The 21688-nt window shown below is 40.8% G+C and overlaps 1 protein-coding gene across 1 annotated transcript; it reads right to left on the bottom strand.

The window, feature by feature from the left end:
• Positions 1–14446: 14446 nt before the first annotated feature.
• NANOG (Nanog homeobox) lies at positions 14447–19600 on the bottom strand. Its single transcript, NM_001025344.1, has 4 exons — positions 19284–19600; positions 16786–17048; positions 15542–15628; positions 14447–15401 (listed from the first exon to the last, which is right to left on the bottom strand). Exons 1-4 carry the CDS (start codon positions 19417–19419, stop codon positions 14985–14987), a joined length of 903 nt encoding a protein of 300 aa, NP_001020515.1. The 5' UTR covers positions 19420–19600; the 3' UTR covers positions 14447–14984.
• Between the last annotated feature and the right edge of the window lie 2088 nt (positions 19601–21688).

Below are 21688 nucleotides of genomic sequence, written 5' to 3'. Positions count from 1 at the left end.
ACTGGAGTGGGTAACGTAGCCCTTCGCCAGGGGATCTTCCCCGCCCCGGAATCTAACGGGAGTTTGTTTGGTTCGGTGAAGGTGAGGGCCATCTTGCAGACTTCTTTTCTGGGTAGGGGTGGGGCTTGGGGGTTGCAAACTTTTTGTATTCTTTCATGGCAGAAAGGGCAAGAGAGCTTTCTTGCGGGTTTGGGTTTTTTTTAATGTGGTAGTAATTCTTCTATGTCTTACTTTTACTCATTTCCCAATGTGCCTTGGACATTACCCCACATTAGTAACTAAAGAAGAGTCTTCCTTCTTTTTAGGTTCTCCATCATAGTGTGGATACCACAATGGATCCAACCATCCCCCTCATGGATTGGCATTTAAATGTTTCTCATTTTTTGCCATTTCAACAAAAAGTACAGCAGTAAAGAACTGTGTAAGGGTATCATGTCACACACATGCCAGTCAGATGAGATCAGATCAGATCAGTCGCTCAGTCGTGTCTGACTCTTTGTGACCCCATGAATCGAAGCACGCCAGGCCTCCCAGTCCATCACCAACTCCCGGAGTTCACCCAGACTCACGTCCATCAAGTCAGTGATGCCATCCAGCCATCTCATCCTCTGTCGTCCCCTTCTCCTCCTGCCCCCAATCCCTCCCATCATCAGGGTCTTTTCCAATGAATCAACTCTTCGCATGAGGTGGCCAAAGTACTGGAGTTTCAGCTTTAGCATCATTCCTTCCAAAGAAATCCCAGGGCTGATCTCCTTCAGAATGGACTGGTTGGATCTCCTTGCAGTCCAAGGGACTCTCAAGAGTCTTCAACACCACAGCTCAAAAGCATCAATTCTTCGGCACTCAGCCTTCTTCACAGTCCAACTCTCACATCCATACATGACCACAGGAAAAACCATAGCCTTGACTAGACGAATCTTTGTTGGCAAAGTAATGTCTCTGCTTTTGAATATGCTATCTAGGTTGGTCATAACTTTCCTTCCAAGGAGTAAGTGTCTTTTAATTTCATGGCTGCAATCACCATCTGCAGTGATTTTGGAGCCCAGAAAAATAAAGTCTGACACTGTTTCCACTGTCCCCATCTATTTCCCATGAAGTGGTGGGACCGGATGCCATGATCTTCGTTTTCTGAATGTTGAGCTTTAAGCCAACTTTTTCACTCTCCACTTTCACTTTCATCAAGAGGCTTTTGAGTTCTTCTTCACTTTCTGCCATAAGGGTGGTGTCATCTGCATATCTGAGGTTATTGATATTTCTCCCAGCAATCTTGATTCCAACTTGTGTTTCTTCCAGTCCAGCATTTCTCATGATGTACTCTGCATGTAAGTTAAATAAACAGGGTGACAATATACAGCCTTGACGAACTCCTTTTCCTATTTGGAACCAGCCTGTTGTTCCATATCCAGTTCTAACTGTTGCTTCCTGACCTGCATACAAATTTCTCAAGAGGCAGATCAGGTGGTCTGGTATTTCCATCTCTTTCAGAATTTTCCACAGTTTATTGTGATCCACACAGTCAAAGGCTTTGGCATAGTCAATAAAGCAGAAATAGATGTTTTTCTGGAACTCTCTTGCTTTTTCCATGATCCAGCGGATGTTGGCAACTTGATCTCTGGTTCCTCTGCCTTTTCTAAAACCAGCTTGAACATCAGGAAGTTCATGGTTCACATATTGCTGAAGCCTGGCTTGGAGAATTTTGAGCATTACTTTACTAGCATGTGAGATGAGTGCAATTGTGTGGTAGTTTGAGCATTCTTTGGCATTGCCTTTCTTTGGGATTGTAATGAAAACTGACCCTTTCCAGTCCTGTGGCCACTGCTGAGTTTTCCAAATTTGCTGGCATATTGAGTGCAGCACTTTCACAGCATCATCTTTCAGGATTTGGAATAGCTCAACTGGAATTCCATCACCTCCACTAGCTTTGTTCATAGTGATGCTGTCTAAGGCTCACTTGACTTCACATTCCAGGATGTCTGGCTCTAGGCCAATGATCACACCATCGTGATTATCTGGGTCGTGAAGATCTTTTTTGTACAGTTCTTCTGTGTTTTCTTGCCATGTCTTCTTAATATCTTCTGCTTCTGCTAGGTCCATACCATTTTTGTCCTTTATCGAGCTCATCTTTGCATGAAATGTTCCTTTGGTATCTCTGATTTTCTTGAAGAGATCCCTAGTCTTTCCCATTCTGTTGTTTTCCTCTATTTCTTTGCATTGATTGCTGAAGAAGGCTTTCTTATCTCTTCTTGCTATTCTTTGGAACTCTGCATTCAGATGTTTATATCTTTCCTTTTCTCCTCTTCTTTTCGCTTCTCTTCTTTTCACAGCTATTTGTAAGGCCTCCCCAGACAGCCATTTTGCTTTTTTGCATTTCTTTTCTATGAGGATGGTCTTGATCCCTGTCTCCTGTAGAATGTCATGAACCTCATTCCATAGTTCATCAGGCACTCTGTCTATCAGATCTAGGCCCTTAAATCTATTTCTCACTTCCATTGTATAATCATAAGGGATTTGATTTAGGTCATACCTGAATGGTCTAGTGGTTTTCCCTACTTTCTTCAATTTAAGTCTGAATTTGGCAATCAGGAGTTCATGGTCTGAGCCACAATCAGCTCCTGGTCTTGTTTTTGCTGGCTGTAGAGAGCTTCTCCATCTTTGGCTGCAAAGAATATAATCAATCTGATTTTGGTGTTGACCATCTGGTGATGTCCGTGTATAGAGTCTTCTCTTGTGTTGTTGGAAGAATGCATCAATTTTCTTCGGACAAAAGTCACAGAAACTAAGTATAAATAAAACACTGTCACCAATGAGAACTGTAAAGAATCCGCCTGCAGTGCGGGAGACCTGGGTTTGATCCCTGGGTTGGGACAACCCCCTGGAGAAGGGAACGGCTACCCACTCCAGTATTCTGGCCTGGAGAATCCCATGGATGGAGGAGACTGGTGGGATTGAAAAGAGTGGACAAGACTGAGTGACTAAGCACAGCACAGTATAGGATGTAAATTAACTGCTTATCAGAAATGACCAAGGTACTAGCACTCGAAATTTTTAAATTAAAATTATAGGATTTCCCTGGTGGTCTAGTGGTTGAGAATCCACCTGACAATGCATAAGACACAGGTTTGACCTCCATTTCAGGAAGATTCCACATGCCACGGGGTACATAAGTTTATCTGCTGCAACTACTGAAGCCCGAGTGCCCTAGAACCCCTGCTCCGCTACAAGAGAAACCACGGCAGTGAGAAGCCCATTCACCACAACCAGAGAGCAACCCCCACTCACTGCAACTAGAAAAAACCTGTGCAGCAACAACGGAGAAGGCAATGGCACCCCACTCCAGTACTTTTGCCTAGAAAATCCCATGGACAGAGGAGCCTGGTAGGCTGCAGTCCATGGGGTCGCTAGAGTCGGACACTGCTGAGCAACTTCACTTTCACTTTTCACTTTCATGCATTGGAGAAGAAAATGGCAACCCACTCCAGTGTTCTTGCCTGGAGAATCCCAGGGACGGGGAAGCCTGGTGGGCTGCCGTCTATGGGATCGCACAGAGTCGGACACGACTGAAGCGACTTAGTAGTAGTAGTGCAGCAACAAAGACCCAGTGCAGCCATAAATAAAAAAAAGAAGCAGTTTAAAAAAATAATAAATAAAATTATAGGTACACCTTTATATACATAAATACACTGAAGACATACTCCAAGGTTTGCTTAATGGCAGATAGAAAAAGAGGGGCTTCATGACATGAGTGTGGAACATTAGACATTTAGGGACTTCCCTGGAGGTCCAGTGGTTAAGACTCCACGCTCCCAATGTGGGGTGTACAGGTTCAAACCCTGATTTGGGAACTAAGATCCCATATACCTCACGGTTTGGTAAAAAAAATGTCAAGTTTAACTATCATGTCTCAGTAACAGATTGACCAGCTATTCAAAAAATCCAGCAAGTATATAGTCAATTTGAATAATATCACCAGCCACTTTCACTCAGGCTGCATTTATACCTTGTTATACCCAATGACTGAAGAATTAAATTATTTTCTAATGCACATGGAGTAGCCAACAAGATAAAGAATATACTGGGCTGTAAAACAGGTCTTGAGAAATTTCAAAACACAGCTCTTACAGAATATATTCTCTGAGCACAATAGAATTGAATTAGAAATCAATAATGACATTATGACTGGAAAAGCACAAAATGCTTAGAACAGACTTGTAGGTAAGTAATCTATTGGTCAAAAAATAAGTCACAGGACTTCCCTGGTGGTCTGTTGGCTAGTACTTCGCCTTCCAATGCAAGGGGTGTAGGTTCGATCCCCGGTGAAGGAGCTAAGATTCCACATGCCTTGCGGTCAAAAAACCAAAATATAAAACAGAAACAATATTTTAACAAATTCAATAAACACTTTAAATAATGGTTCACATCAAATAAAGGAAAAATCACGAAGAAAAATGATAAGTATTTCCAAATGGGTGATTAAAGAATGCAATATATAAAAAATTGTTAAATGCAGCTAAATCAGTGCTTTGAGAAAAATTTATAGCTCTAAATAATATTTAAATAGAAATTTTTTTTTTTTAAGACTTAAATCAATTATAGTTTTTTCTCCTCTTTTGTTGTTGAGTTGTTAAGTCATGTCCGACTCTTTGTGACCCCATGGACTGCAACATGCCAGGCTCCTCTGTCCTCTGTTATCTCTGGGAATTTGCTCAAATTCATGTCCATTGAGTCAGTGATGCTATCTAGCCATCTCATCCTCTGTCACCCCCTTATCCTTTTGCCTTCAATCTTTCCCAGCGTTAGGATCTTTTCCAATGTGTCAGGTCTTCACACCAGGTGTCCAGTTGGAGCTTCAGCTTCTTCCAATGAAAATTCAGGGTTGATTTCCTTTAGGATTGACTGGTTTGATCGCCTTGCAGTGCAAAGGACTCTCAAGAGTCTTCTCCAGTAACACAATTCAAAAGCATCAATTCTTTGATGCTCTGCCCTCTTTATGGTCCAACTCTCACGTCCATACACGACCACTGGAAAAACCACAGCTTTGACTACATGGACGTTGGTCGGCAAAGTGATGTCTCTGCTTTTAATACACTGTCTAGGCTTGTCATAGCTTTTCTTCCAAGGAGCAAGCATCTTTTAATTTCATGGCTGCAGTGATTTTGGAGCCCAAGACGATAAAATCTGTCACTGCTTCCACTTTTCCCCCTTCTCTTTGCCTTGAAGTGATGGGACCAGATGCCAGAATATTAATTTTTTGAATGTCTGAGTTTCAAGCCAGCTTTTTCACTCTCCTGTTTCACCCTCATCAAGAGGCGCTTTAGTTCCTCTTCCCTTTCTTCCATTAGAATGGTATCATCTGCATATCTGAGGTTGTTGATATTTCTACTGGGCCACCTGGGAAGCCCTGCTTTTTCCTTACAAAACTCAAAGAGACAAACAAACCCAAAGTTAGTAGAAGTAAGAAAATAACAGAAATCATTGAAATAGGAAACAGGCTAGAGAAACAAATTCAGTCAAAATTAGTTCTTTGAAGAGTAATAAAATTGATAAATCAATAAGAAGACCGAACAGAAACAAAAAGAGGAAACAGAATTTACCAATATTGGAAAATTTTAAATGGGATATCTTACTGACATCAGAAGGGAAATACAGAGTTAGTATGAATACCTTTATACCAAAACTCAATAATTTGATGAAATGGAAAAAAAAATTATTGAAAGGCACAAATCACCAAAACAGATGTGAGGTGACAGAAACTCTGATTAACCTTTCATATGTCAAATAAATTAGTTAGCAAAAATTAGTCCACAAAAATCTCCAGGTCCAGAAGATTCCCATGATGAATTCTGTCAGATATTTAAGGAAGACATAATACTAATCTCACACAAACTCTTTCAGAAAGTAGAAGAAGGGCCACCCAAGGCATACGGTTCATGGTGGAGAGTTCTGACAAAATGCAGTCCACTGGAGAAGGGAATGGCAAACTACTTCAGTATTCTTGCCTCCAGAACCCTATGAACCCTATGGGAAGGGGGAAAAAAAAAAAAAAGCCTGGTCTTACCTAATACTAATTGTGTCTTCCAAGACCCTGTTTCCAAAAAAGATTCTAAACAAAGGTTCTCAGTGAATGTGCACTTTGGAGGAGAGAATATTCAACCTTGTGCAGAGGGAAGGCATAACTCCCCACTCCTTAAGTGAGACTGTGAAAGAGGAAACAGACAGAAGAGGCTCCATCTTGAAAACAGGACTCCATCTTGGGCCAGACTCTGGACTTTGAGCTATATGCCCAGTATCTATGGAAAGGACATACCAACTGGAAAACCATACCCCCAGATGGAAGAGCCCCAGGGCTCGTACCTAGACTCTCTGTCGCCTAAAAGAATACCCTAATTGACTGTGTAACCCAATAGAACCATAAATTCTATTATGCTTATTCAGGTATGAGCACAGGCCTACTGATAATTGTCCACTGTTAACTAAGTAGGCCTAAGGCATATGAATCACGGGTTAACTTTGATTGTATCTTTCTCTTCCTTTGTTCAGACTAGTTTCAGGGAATTTGGCGAGGTGGGTTTGGACACATACACTTAGGGTATATAAGGTTTTCAGAAAAACTGGTCGGGGTCCTTGGTTAAGAGGAGATTCTGCCTGGGGCCCCGTGTAATAAACTGCACTCCACTATCTGCATTGTGCTTGTGAGTGAGTTTGCTTCCCGGATGGGTGGCTACAACAGCTGCAGACATTGACTTCGTTCCCCAGAGTACAATGTGGAAAAGGCAGGAAAAGAACAACATCAGAGTAGAGAAACCTGATACACTGAATAGAGTTCCCTCCTTGGACATTTTGAAATAGAAGGTTTGCTTCTGTTTTCTCCAATACTTCTTATCGGACCCCCGCCCCAGTCTTGCTGCTGATACACTAAAATAATATGAAGGAGATTGATAATGCTTTCAGTTAAAACTCTTAACAGCAGATCTCTTTTCTGCTTGTCCTCAGCAATTCGTACGTTACAATACCTCGTCACACTCAGCCAAGAATGTTTGCGTGTTTCCTTCACTACTTACACTATGAGTCACTTGTCAAACAAGTGTCCATTACTCTGATAAGCTTTCTCATTTTTTCTTAATTAAAAAAAAAAAAGAACCTTTTTTTTGGTCACAGGGCACATAGAATCTTAGTTCCCAGACCAAAGATAGAACTCGCATCCCCCACATTGCAAGGGCAAAGTCTTAACCACTGGACCACCAGAGAATTCTCTCCCTTTTTCTCCACCCTCTCTTGGTCTCCAGTTAGTTCCCTTTAGGACCTCCCCCCAGGAGGTCACACCTCCCCCCAGATACAAAAAGAAGTGTATCAGGTGTATCTATGTACATCTTTACCATCGTACATCGATCACACACAATTAAGGGACATGTCTAGACAAGTATTTCCTTGTCCTGGAAGATTTGGTGATAAGAAAGAAACTTCCCAAGGTTTTAAAACAGGCAGCTGGTGAGCCCAGAACAGGTAGTGGACCCCTGGGGCGAGGTGTGACCCTCCAAGTGAGCTTAACGCTGCATCTGGTGGCTTTGCGCAAAGCAGCCTTGTCTGATCTGTGGTTCAGAACCCAGAGTTCCAGGATTCTAGCCTCTCTAAAGGTAATAAGACAAATACATGATCTATTTTCATGTTTCAAAAAAGTTATTTTTACTGGTAATTATTTATTCCTATACATGCTACTCCTATTCATTCCAAATGGAGATATTTATTGTTTTTGTCTGATAATATATGCTCTAAAAAAATTCCAATAATAGCAAGTGAAAATTCCCTCAAAATTTTTCTTCCTTAAATATTGATTTTTGGTATATATCTTCCCACATTATATTTATGCTTCTCCATTGGAAAATCGTGTAGCAAAGAAACATCTGGGGCTTTGGAGTCAGGTAATTAAGGGTTTGAATCTAGATTTTGACCCACTGGGTACCATCTTTGATATGTTGCTTAGGCTCTTGACTTCTTTTTTTATACAAAAAATTGATTTTAATAGTCTCTTCCTCATATGAATATTTGGGGGAGTGTGGAAAAACCTGATTACCCACTAGTTCCTCAGTAGTAGCAGCTAATATGGAAACCTGTTAATTGGTTTGAAAAAAATTAAAGAGATAGACTTAACTAGTGATTATTTGTGCAGCAAAATGGATGGACCTAGAGATTATCATACTAAGTGAAATAAGTTAGAAAGATAAATACCATTACAATAGCACTTATATGTGAACTCTAAAAAAATTATACGAATTAACTTATTTACAAAACAGAAATAGACCCACCTACATTGAAAACAGGCTTATGGTTGGGGGGGAAGTCAGGGGGAGGGATAAATTAGGAATTTGGGATTAACATATGTGCGTGCGTGCATGCATGCTAAATCACTTCAGTTGTGTCCGACTCTCAACCCCATGGACTGTAGCCTGCCAGGCCCCTCTGTCCATGGGGATTCTCCAGGCAAGAATACTGGAGTGGGTTGCCATGTCCTCCTCCAGGGGATCTTCCTGACCCAGGGATTGAACCCGTGTCTCTTATGTCTCCTGCATTGGCAGACGGATTCTTTACCTCTAGCGCCACCTGGGAAGCCCAGGATTAACATATGCACTACTATATAGGAAATAGATAACCAACAAGGACCTGCTGTGTAGCACAGTGAATTCTACTCAATATTTTGTAATAACCTATAAGGGAAAAGAATCTGAAAAAGAATATATATATATCATTGAGTCACTTTGCTGTACACCTGAAACTAACACAACATTGTAAATCAAGCATACTTCAAATTTAAAAAATTATTTTAAAAAACCCTCCCAAAAGAGTAACTGTTTGGATATGGTAGGTGAAAGAAAATATCCTAGGATAATGATCAGGCTTCTAGCTATGATAATAGGGTGGATTATGGTGCTATGAGCCAGCATAAGTGTGAAATACATTTATAAGTATTTTCTTCCAAGTTGAAAATTGATTTTTTTTCACAATTATTTTGGAAGTTGCGAACAGCATAAGGAAAGGCACAGCACAGAGCCAGCCATGGAGTTAAGAATAATAGTCATTTTTCTCTTATCCTGACAAAGACTGATACAGCAGATATTTACACAAGGGCTTTTTCTCTATAGAGGGTAGTCTCAATAGATAAAGGGAACCATTTTTATTGACTTAATGAGATAGAAATTGATCAGGTAATCTGTGGGAATGAGTGCATTTGTGTTTAATGGTTTATCAGACAACGCTGAAGGAATCCACAAAGCCTTACACAATTTGGGGAATGTTAAGTATGACTGTAGGGTCAAGTGGCTGAGGACGGATAAGAGACCTGAAAAATGAGAACTAGGATATGGGGGAAGCTAAAAATGAAGGAAGGAATTGCAGAAGGACAGGAATTGGGTGACTCATCAAGTACAAAGTGCATTTACTATGTTGTCTGAGAATGTTCACTCTGACAGTGGAAAGCAAATGTAATTTATGTAACCTATGTGTGCATGAGTGCTCAGTCGTGTCTAACTCTTTGCGACTCTGTGGACTGTAGCCAGCCTGGCTACAATTCCTCTGTCTGTGGTATTCCAGGCAAGAATACTGGACTGGGTTGCCATTTCCTACATCAGGGGATCATTCTGACCTTCGGATTTAACTTGAGTCTCCTGTGTCGCCTGCATTGGCAGGTGGATTCTTTACCACTGAGCCACCTGGGAATCCCTATATAGCACATTAACTATAGCTAAGTAAGTATGACTGATTTGGATAGACAGAATACATGTACACAGAACACAGAATGGGACCAGAGGAGCAAGAGGCATCAATACTCTTATTTAGTCCAACACTAAATATCCTTATGTACCAGAGGCATTCAACATCCATAGCTTTTATCTATGTATTTATTTTCTGGAGCCAAGAAAGGTTTATTGCAAAGCCATGCAAGGAGACTTTTAGGTTCTTCATGCCCTGAAGAGTTAGAAGCTCCCCAAAGTGTTTCGGAGAAGCACTTTTAAAAGCCAGGTGAGGGAGGGGGAATCACAGGACTCGTGATCAGCTTGTGCACAGTTCTCTGATCAGATTGTGCCACCATCCATAGCTTTTAAGTTGGTGGTCCATGGGTAACACCCTTTCCAACTCCACTTGTATTCTACCCAAGTGGTGAAAATAAATTCTACAGCTGCTCATCAAGCTGAGAAGAGCTATACTTATGGCCAGGACTACCTTCCCTCAATGTCCCCATGGAGAAAGCCTGGGTGACTGTGTCCAGCTACATTTTTTCTGCAAAGATGTGGCCCTAATTCAGTCTGACCACATCCTTAGTCCCTGTCACATCTTGCACCTAAGACACGAGTTGTATGAACATTGCCAACCTTTCTATAATTCCCCCTTGAGACCCTAAGTGCATGAGGCTGTCCCAGTTTAATTCATTCTATAGGCTTCTAGTGTATTGATTTCATCTGTGACATTTTTCTGTTCAATACCTCACTTGGTCGTTAAACTTTGGAGGTAGAGCTACTTTGCATTCATTTCCCAAGCTTTTAACATTTTTAAATTCTCAAGGACACTTTCTCCCAGGCCACATCAAACACCCAGAAACTGGGAACCCCTTAAAGAAGAGCTCGCCACCAGCTGCTGCTGCTTTCAGTCTGGTTTCACCTCAGCTTCACACCAAGGCATCTATTCAAATGCCTACATTTCGGTCTCCTCAGTCGGACTCACTTCCTGTGCCAGAAGCTTTTGTCGGCCCCAACTGCTTCTTTATTTAACAAATTCCCTTTATCTCCCACTTGAGGCCAGCTCCTTGGGCCCCGGGGGGCCAGCAGTGTTTACTAAGGGCCCTCCCCCTTTCCTGCCCCGTCTGGCGGTTGTCTGCCATTACCTTTGGGTCTCAAATCATGACTTCCCCACCGCCTGCCCCCAACCCTAGACACCAAGTTTTCTGAATAGCAGGATTATTCCTAACAGGATGAAATTTGTCCTTTACCCTGAGAATTGGGTGCTTGATATTCAGTAAGCAAGGCCTCTACTCCTCCCACTCTTGGGCTTTGAATCCAGGCTGAGGAATTCAGAAGACCTAGGCAAATTCTTATTCAGGCACGAACTGAAATGGAGAAGCTGAAAATCAAAACGAAGCGAAAATACAATGCAGTAAAATGACATTGGAAGTGACATCCACCTCCTTTAGGGAGGAGGATGGAGAGAGCCAGATTTTCTAAAGAGAAGGGATGTGGAAAGATGGGAGAGGCTGGCAGGTGACTTAATCTTTTTTGCCTGTCTCCTTGTTATCAGTTCAGTTCAGTCGCTCAGTCGTGTCCGACTCTTTGCGACCCCATGAATTGCACCACTCCAGGCCTCCCAATCTATCACCAACTCCCAGAATTTACCCAAACTCATGTCCATCGAGTCGGTGATACCATCCAGCCATCTCATCCTCTGTCGTCCTCTTCTCCTCCTGCCCCCAATCCCTCCCAGCATCAGTCTTTTCCAATGAGTCAACTCTTCCCATGAGGTGGCCAAAGTACTGGAGTTTCAGCTTTAGCATCATTCCTTCCAAAGAAATCCCAGGGCTGATCTCCTTTAGGATGGACTGGTTGGATCTCCTTGCAGTCCAAGGGACTCTCAAGAGTCTTCTCCAACACCACAGTTCAAAAGCATCGATTCTTCGGCACTCAGCTTTCTTCACAGTCCAACTCTCGAATCCATGCATGACCACTGGAAAAACCATAGCCTTGACTAAAGGGACTTTTGTTATACTAGTTTATATTCTTGGTAATCCTATGACCCAAAGCAAACACTTAAATGTCTTTAAATTGCTGTTGGTAATAGCAACATGATTTGTAATGGCAAATAACCAAAACAGAAGCAAATTAATGTATTTGTAATATGTATTGCACTATTTAGTATGTGTCAGTACAGCATTTAAATTCATTGATGTGGAGATTTTTTAGTTAGAAAAATAATATGCAGAAAATGCATAATTTATTTGGATAGGAAAAATGAGTTATGTTTATGTCACGAGTATGCATGAAAATGTCAGGAAAGATATGAGTTAAAGTAATAATCTTAATTTTTTAAGGAAATGACAGTCACACTGAGATATTAGGAAACACCAAAAAACTTAAAAATCTTTCCCTGGTTCGACTAACTTGAATTTCACTCTTCATTAACAGAAATATTTTGAAAGAATATTTGAGGAAGAAACCACCTCAACGTTAACTATGTTTAATAAGGAAAATAGGGACTCTGTTCTTGAATGTAGTTGTCAATTTTTATTAATTATCTAAATTATCTCAGATCTCTCAATTCTGATGTGCAGAGAGGCTGAAAAATGTCAAGTGGATAAAAGCCTTTCAGAAGAGAATGTATGGTATAATCCTCTTACAATGGAATAAGAGTCTATTAAAATCAACATATAGAAACCACCTATATTACATATACTAAAACACCTGTAGGAATATATGCTATCTTGCTGATATTGTTTACTAGACTCACTTCATTATGTATTTCTCTATTGCTTAGTTTTTAATGATTATTAGTCTTGCAGTCAAAAGCTCCAGTTTTTAAATGGATGAATGGCATTTCTATAAAATGCCTGATTTTCAAAAGCCAAGTAGTGATTATCAAAATTCCATCTATTTTCTGCTTCCCCCTTTTTCTCCAGTCTTACTTGCTTCCTTTCTTCTCCATTATCTAGCATCTTGCTTTAAACCTAATAGGTGCTCCTATCCTTTCTGGCACTAATAAATCTTCCTAAATTAGCTGTTCCTTACCAATATATTCCCAATGTCTTATAGCTGCACTTAATCCAAAGCACAAAGTTGTAAAAAAACCTAACAATGGTTCATCTCAGTACAGGAAAACTAAATTTGGTGTTTCCTGGGTTCTACCACTTGGCTTTTGAATTGGAATATAACTGATTTACAATGTTGTGCCTCTGCTGTACATGAATAAGCATGTGTGTACACACATCCCCTCCCTCTTGAGCCCCCTCCCACCCCCAATAACACTTTACAGTAACTATTTGCCCAAGTTTTCCGGGTTCTGGTTCATCATTTAGTGCTGTTCTCAAAGTTGTCAGTTCATCTTGTGCACTTGTTTAGAGCCAAGAATTTTGTAAATGTTAAAGTGACTGATGATACAATCAATCAGTGCTTTCTATTTCCATTATCTACTCGATTAAATATGCTGCTTGGCACAAAATCCACATATCTGCCAGTCAAAAAGAATGTTGCGTTGAACTTTGGTATTGGCAGAAATTTTCAGACTTCCTCTTTTAGTCAAATGTCTAAACTCATTGGGTTGGACAGTATGATAGATCAACATTGGAAAACTAGGGGAACCACGAGGAAGATAAGAAAACCACTCTGGTTATTCCCACCAATGCTCTGTGGTAACCTAAATGGGAAGGAAATGCAAAAAAAAAAAAAAAAAAAGGTGGGGGATATATATATCGGAGAAGGCAATGGCACCCCACTCCAGTACTTTTGCCTGGAAAATCCTATGGAGGAGCCTGGTAGGCTGCAGTCCATGGTGTCGCTAGAGTCGAACACGACTGAGCAACTTCACTTTCACTTTTCACTTTCATGCATTGGAGAAGGAAATGGCAACCCACTCCAGTGTTCTTGCCTAGAGAATCCCAGGGACAGGGAAGCCTGGTGGGCTGCCGTCTATGGGGTCGCACAGAGTTGGACACGACTGAAGCGACTTAGCAGCATATATATATATATATACACACATATATATACACACACACATATATATATATACACACACATATATATATAGCTGATTTACCTTGCTAGTACAGGAAACTAGCACAACATTGTAAAGCAGCTATACCCCAATAAAAATTAATTTTAAAGAATCATTCTTAAGTTCACATAAAAAATAAAAATAAACTCAACTCTAACAGTTGTTTCTGGCAGAAGAGCAGTCACCTGTCATTTGTTACAGGAGAGCTTCCAATTCCACCTCTTCCCATCCTCCCTCATCTCCCTCCATTGCCCATCACTTAGCTTCTTTACAAACCTTTGCTCCAGATCTTCCAGATGTGGCATTCTTCCTTAACTGTAAACCACAGATTTTATTGTTTCAGTACTATATACACTGAAAGGAAATAAGCTTATTCAGGTTTAATTAATACATCACCTAATATTGTGTATCTGGTTACCTTTTTTTTACTCACTTCTAGTCTCCTGGATGCCTAGAGAAGATTAGTTTATTCCCTTCCATATCAAAAAACATTTCCATGTTGATCTCCCTGGTGGTCCAGTGGCTAAGACTGCGAGCTCCCAAGGCAGGGGGCCTTGGATTCAATCTCTGGTCGGGGAACTAGATCCCACATGCCGCAACTAAGACCCAACACAGCCAAAAAAAAAAAAAAGTTTTCCATGTTTAGTCAAATTTTTAACTCTTTGAATCACTGCGTGAAATCGGTGAGAGACAACTAAATGTAAAATGGCTATTTTTTATTTGTACTTCAACAAACCAGCCAAACTGGTACTACTTATGATGTGGCAAAATACAAAATATCGTTCTCCAAAAAGTGATGAACAAATTAGGCGTTGTAGTAAAATGGCTAAAAGGGGTGGAGGAAATCAGTAAAGCACTCTTCATCTTAAGGACTGGGACTCTTAGCAAGTAAAGCCTCCCTATGCCAGAAAATATGAAAAATCCTCATCATACGTCTTTGTACTTTTGCCCCCTGTGCTTAAAGTTAGATTCTAGATCCTAAAAGTATCCAAAATATTATATATTATATCCAAAGTATTATAATCGAGTTATCGATAGCCAGACACCTTTTGTCATGTTATACAATGCTTCTGAAACCTCTTACTGGACTCATTACCCTTCCCTCAAATTGACACAGAAGGTATAGTGAAAAGCAGCTTACTAAGGGGAAGTGGTACAGAATTCTAGAATGAGAAAAAAATCTAGAGAATACAGTCTCTGCTCACATTAAGATCCCATACAATAGCCGTCACAAATAGACGTTACAAATCTTCAGGCTGTATGTTGAGAGGGTAGTTTGGGAATAAATCAGTGATTTGCTGCTGGGAATTGAAATACTTGACAGTTTGCTGTATAACGTTATAATTTTCCCCAGCAGTTCCCAGGGTGGCCTCCAGATCACAGACGGGAGAATTCTGCTGGAGCTGGATCCCGGGCTGCAGGAATTCCTCCATGTAGTTGTTGAACTGATTGTTCCAAGGCTGGTTATTCCAGGCTTGGGGGCACCAGGCCTGACTGTTCCAGGAGTGGTTGCTCCAAGACTGACTGTTCCAGCTCTGGTTGCTCCACGTGGGGTTATTCCAGGTCTGGTTACCCCACATGGGCAGGTTTCCAGGAGAGTTCACCAAACACCCCTGGTGGTAGGAATAGAAGCCTGGGTATTCTGCCATTGCTGGCCCCTTTTGAAAAAAGAAGAATGGATTAACTGAAAAAGTAAGTTCAGAATTGTCCATGGTTGGGATTGCATGCTACAGCAATAGACAGAACTAAAAACTCTTTGTTAGGAAAAAGCAGAAAAATTTAAGTTTTCTGTTATTACCTGAGGCATGCCATTGCTATTCCTCGGCCAGTTGTTTTTCTGCCATTTCTTACATTTCATTCTCTGGTTCTGGAACCAGGTCTTCACCTGACAAGGAAAAGATAACCGGAAAAAGTTTAAGATATTAGTAGGGACCTCCGATCTTCCAATGCAGGGGGCATGCGTTCAGTCCCTGGTCAGGGAGCTAAGATCCCGTGTGCTGCATGGCCAAACCGCTCCCCCTCCAAAACCCACAAATAAATTTAAAAATAAAATATTAGTAATGCAGGATGTATTGATAGTAAGAACCAAAGAATATTAAGGTTTGGTTTTTTTTCTGATAGCTAGAACTATCTCAAACTTGAAACAAAAATTCTAATTACCAGACTCTTAAATCCTGAATCTGGGTGAATTTCAAGCCTTTCAAGTCAGTTGGCTTTTTTAATAAACTTATGATTAATAAACTTAACCAGTTGGATACACTGAGAGTATGGCTAGGAGGCTATGGCTATGAACTAGGAGGTTCACATTTAAATGTCTACCCATACTGTTCATTAGTCACAGTTAAAAGTAACTTGTTTGCAATAATAAGCCCCCCTTCCATATTAGCACATTTACATTTAATATGATAATGGTATGTTAATTCAAGAATGATGAAACATACTTCACAAGGACAACTATACAAAAAGTTAAGATCATTTGATAGAGGACTTTTCCAAGTATGGTACCAGAGATAGAAAACCATTTGCCTGAATAAACTAGCTAATAAATATATGAAAAATGATTAACTTCATCAGTAATCAGATGTATAGATAAAACGTGCAACTTTAATTTTAATGAGAACCAGTGGTTGCCTAGGACTCTTCTAACTCAAGATGATAGAAGTGTGTTTTTCCTTTGTTTAAGGGAAAATTGGAAACTTTTTCACAATTTTAGCTTAACATGGGAAATGGTTTAATAAATTATGACACATTTGCAATAGATATTTAGTGAAAGAAAGAGGGTCACAAAACACATTACAAAAAGATTCCATTTTCATTAAACTAACTTATTTGTAGAGGTGCATAAATATTCTTTTTTTTTTTCCCAAAAAATTTATCTTAGTTGTGTGGGATCTTAGTTGCGACATGTGGGAGGATCTAGTTCCCTGACCAAGAATCGAACCCAGGCCCCCTTCACTGGCAGTGCTGCGTCTGAGCCACTGGACCACCAGGGAAATCCCTTATTTTTTATTTCTTATTGCACAGACAACAAAACAACTGTACCTGCTTGTAGCTGAGGTTCAAGATGTTGGAAAGTTCTTGCATTTGCTGGAGACTGAGGTATTTCTGCCTCTGAAATCTGTCATTGAGCACACACAGCTGGGTCTGCGAGAACACAGTTCTAATCTTTTGTTTCTTGACCGGGACCGTCTCTTCCTTCTCTGTGCTCTCCTCCACAGACGGGGACAGTGGTTTCACTCTGGGGCTTGTGGAAGAATCAGGACTGTCCTGAATAAGCAGATCCATGGAGGAGGGAAGAGGAGAGACTGTTGGGAATAAAACAACACTTTTCTCTAAAACTTCAAATATTAAAAATGCATTGTTTTCAAAGCACTATTATAAGTCCTCAGAGCGAGATGGTAGGTAATAACTTTATTCTTAAGCGATTCTGAACACTCTACCAAGTTTTGCACAAAAAACATTTTACATGTAATAGACATGGTTAATATCATGTGTTGCTGGGAAGCGGTTTTGTTCAGTAGCTAAGTCCTGTCCAGACTCTGCGACCCTGTGGACTGCAGCTCACCAGTTTCCCCTGTCCTGGGTGGGAAGCAATGGGGGACTCAAACCTCTTTGATAAAACAGATGACCCAGATTCTTGGGGACCCTATAGAATTAACAGTTTACTACCCAGTCTTAATACCAGGACTGTCAGAAAATGTGAATTCCAATAAACTCCTATTGCAACCCAGACCTTGGTTAGCTCTGTGGTCTCATTTCCAGGAATCCCTTCCTCATAGAGTTTGGTTTTTTTTTCAGTTTGGTTTGGCAATTGGGCCAAGCTTATCATAGTTTTTTTTTTTTTTTCAATGAAATATGCTTACTGTGTAATATGTAAATCGCAGGTGTACAATATAGTTATTTACAATTTTTAAAGGTTATACTCCATGTACAATTATAAAATATTTGCTATCTTTCCCATGTTGTATATTTCATGGAGTTTTTCCATTGATTAATATGATGCAACAGACAAAAAATTTAGAAATAACAAAACAAGGTAACAGACAACAATTGTCTAGCACAGGGCTTGACATATATTATCGACTTTGTAACTGAGAATTTATTTCCTGTATCAGATTTAATTGTACAGAGGTATTCCCAGTGCTCAACTCAAATTCTACCCTTGTCATGGAATAAATGGACAGGCCTTAAACAGCAACAACTACCAAAAAAAAAAAAGATCACAATTTCACAAGTAGGAAGGTCTTCAACTCATGACTAGAGGTGAGGAGTGTCTTAAAAATCATCTAGGGGAAAAAAAAAAAATCATCTAGGATTTCCCTGGTGGTCCAGTGGTTAAGACTCTCTGCACTTCCAATGCAGGGTGCACGCTTCGATCCCTGGTTAAACAAAGATCCCACACAGTGAGGGGCTTGGCCTAACAAAATTTTTTTTTAATCATTTTTACAAACGTACAGTTAGCTTGCTAGGAGGATATGCCCACTTGCTTGTATTAAGTGCTGTATTTTCAATCTGTGAAATTATAAAAGGATACTAACACAAAATTTAGGAAAATGGGGTTAACATTAAAATCCAACACTCAAATATCGCAGTTGGGACATCTTGCCTCAAATACAGCAATTATTTTAATTATTCCCTTCTCCACAACCGAGTTCTACAGTTGTAGTCAAATAGTTCTTTGGCTGTCTTACACCATAAATGTTAAAAATCGCATTCCTGGGTAAATGGCTAGTGTTAACTTTTTATTTTTAATAATGACTGCCAAATTGATTTCCCAAAAAGGTGGTGCTGTCTTTACAGTATCCTGAGCATCTCTTACATTCACAGTCACCAGTTAGAAGCTTAAGTACTAGAGCATAGATTTTGAAGCCAAACTGGATTTCAGATCTGAACTCTTAACCACTTAGGCAGTCTATTAAACCTTCTGGAATCATTCACCATAAAGGCAGGTGAACACTTACTTCCCCTGGATTTAGGAGACCTGAGCATACCAGGTGCTTACAAACTACCCAGTAATATCCAGACATCCAGAGGTTAGGAGAAGACACAACGGCTACTTGTATAGTAGAAAGGTGAAATATTTCCAAAAGGTGCGTTTCGGATCATTAACGATGCCATCTCTAGCACACCTTGAATAGACAGACCGAAAAGGTGATGCTCACCCGTACCAAGCGGTGATGTTCCTACTTCTGGCTTAGCAGTAACATTTACTGTTACTGGGTGCTCCGCACGATGCTAAGATTTTACACATCAGTGTATCACATTGCATTTGCCTACGCACCTAAACTCTCAAATGCACCATATACATTTGAACTGCTCCTCCCGGGTCCCCCGTCTCTCGGTCCACAGATCCTGACGCCTGAGACACCGGGGAAAGCGCACGACCCCATCAGATTATAGTTGGGAAAGAGGTGTCGAGAGGATTAACAGATGACACCTGCTTATATTGATGGGCTCAAGAGGGAGACAAATGACCTTCAGTCCCTTCTTTCTCTTTCCCTGAAGGAACTTAGCCCCTCAAGGGTTCGGTATTTTCTTACCAGTGTCCGTGTCGAGGGTGTCAGCAGATGACGTTTGCAAGGACACGTAACTTTCTTCAGGCATGGGTGAAGATTCCCTAGAGTTGGATGCTTCGGGGCCAAGCAGGCTTTGGGGACAAGCTGGGCCCACACTCATGTTGCTGAGTTGAAGGAGAAGGAAAAAACCTAAGAGGTAGATGCTAGGAAAAGTCCAGGCTGAAGAATCTAGGTAGAAGAAACTTAGAGAAAGGTGAAGATCTCCGGGTGTGAAAGTATTTATTTAAAAAAGACGGAATGAAAGGAGTCACCTGTAAGATAAGAGCCATCCAGTCCAATGTAGGAAAATGAAAATAGAGGCTCTACATTTATAAGTAAGGCTCAACCATACTTGGCCCCGCCCCTCCTGGCAACCCCACGCCCACACACACCCTTGCGAATTCCCAGTTAATCCCGTCTGCCAGTCTCACCAAGGCCATTGTAATGCAAAAGAGAGTTGCAGAGTAACCCAGACCCGGTGGGGAACTGGGGAACTAGGACCTCGGAAACGGGAAACACAATGAACCCGGCAATGAGATACTCCTAGCTTCACCTTCTTTCCACCTTTTAAAAGTCAAAGATGCATCTCCTGTGGCCACCTATGGTGATTGAAACTCTCACTGGGACAATTAATTCCCTTGACTCGAGCCCCCCTTAGGGTCTCGAAATCAGGCTAGTTTATGGCAAAAACTGCAACTAACTCCATTTTCCTCTTTGGTTCACTCTAAGGTCACAGTAAAACACATATGGAATGTTAAGGCATCAGCTGATGTTAAAAAATTGTACTTGTTTTCAACCCCCACTTAACTTCCGTCTTGGTTTTTGGCTTTCAGAAAAACCACCAAGTCTTTTCAGCAGGCAAAAGCCAGAGGAAAGGACCTGCAGACCTAGGATCCTGGGAGCCTGGTTCGTCATCATACATAAACCATTACTGTGGAGGTTTTTAAAACCACATAAACACATAAGTGCTTGGCTTAGCCACTTTACTAAGTCTCAGTTTCCTCATCTACAAATAAGGGCAAAAGTACCTTATCTGTACCTTCTCTGTGTTGTTGCAAGAAACAAGGAAAGTAAAATGCTCATAACATTTGACATGTTCGTGATCTATAGCCATGGCTGTTAATAGAAATTCTTTCAGGACCCTATGCCTATGACCTCTAAGTCTGACAATACTTGATGAGATTTTTGTTCTAATCCAGTGAACATGAAATCTAACATTGTATGATAGAATGAAAGCACCACTTTCTTTACCTGGTACATTACTAGATATAAAATAATAAAATTTATTGACCTGTGAAAAGAAAAGTGAAAGTGTTCCTCGCTCAGTCCTCTCCCACTCTGTGCGACCCCAGGAACTGTAGCCTGTTAGGCTCCTCTGTCCATGGGATTTCCCAGGCAAGAATACTGGAGTGGATCGCCATTCCCTTCTCCAGGGGATCTTTCCAACCCAGGTGTGGAACCTGGGTCTCCTGTGTCTCCTGCATTGGAAACAAGAAGAAAAAGAACATTCTCTAGGCAATTGATATTCTTGGAATAGACTTGCCAGAGCAAATGTGATAGATTTATTTGAGAACCAACATTTGCCCTCCTGACTATTTCTCCTTCCTAAGCAGTCATCTTTATCTTGCCTTTTTTTGCTTCTTCTGGCTCCTTCTTTGAATAGCTTTTCCTTCTCCAGCATGGAAATCCTGTCTGGTCCTTAAACCCCACACCATCCTCTTTCTTCTTCTTCTTTTGGTTTATTTCCCAAAGAACAGTTTTTAGAGTTGAATTCCGCACTAACATATTTATGGACAAAAGATAAACATCTGCGCCTTCAATTTTCCTCCACATTCCCAAATTCAACATTCAAGAATCTTAAGATTTCTTCGTTTCCCATCTCCCAATTCTAAAAGTAAACCCTTGGCAAATTCCAATTATATGTTTTTCTAAAATACAATTCTTGACGGATCCTCCCATCCACTTTGCCGCTCAGGTCTCCACCTGGCTTAGCTCCCACGCCAGCTGAGTTTGACTCACAATACAAAGATGCTGACTTGCAAGAGTAGGATCATTGCCGGGTCCAAACAAGGGATGAAATTCTGTGTAATATTTGTCTTCTTGGACCACCATTCTGGAGGGGAAAAGAGTCTAGAAGAGAGTCCTCAAGGAGTGGGTGGGTGGAATACATTGTGTTTCAGGTATAGAGCCTCTGTCTCATTAGAAATAGAAGATGATTCCTTAAAAAAAAAAAAAAAAAAAAGGAATGTCAGGGACTTCCCCAGCAGTCTAGTGTTTAAGACTGTGTGCTTCCACTGCAGGGGGCATGGGTTCCATCCCCGGTCAGGGAAAAGAGATCCCAAATGCCCAGCAGCATGGCCAAAGCGGGGAGGGGGAGAATGTAAGGTGAT

The sequence above is a fragment of the Bos taurus genome, chromosome 5 (assembly GCF_002263795.3).
Source record: "Bos taurus isolate L1 Dominette 01449 registration number 42190680 breed Hereford chromosome 5, ARS-UCD2.0, whole genome shotgun sequence".
Lineage (NCBI taxonomy): Eukaryota > Metazoa > Chordata > Mammalia > Artiodactyla > Bovidae > Bos > Bos taurus.
The sequence above is the reverse complement of the archived record's forward strand: the minus strand, read 5'-3'. Positions and strand labels throughout refer to the sequence as shown.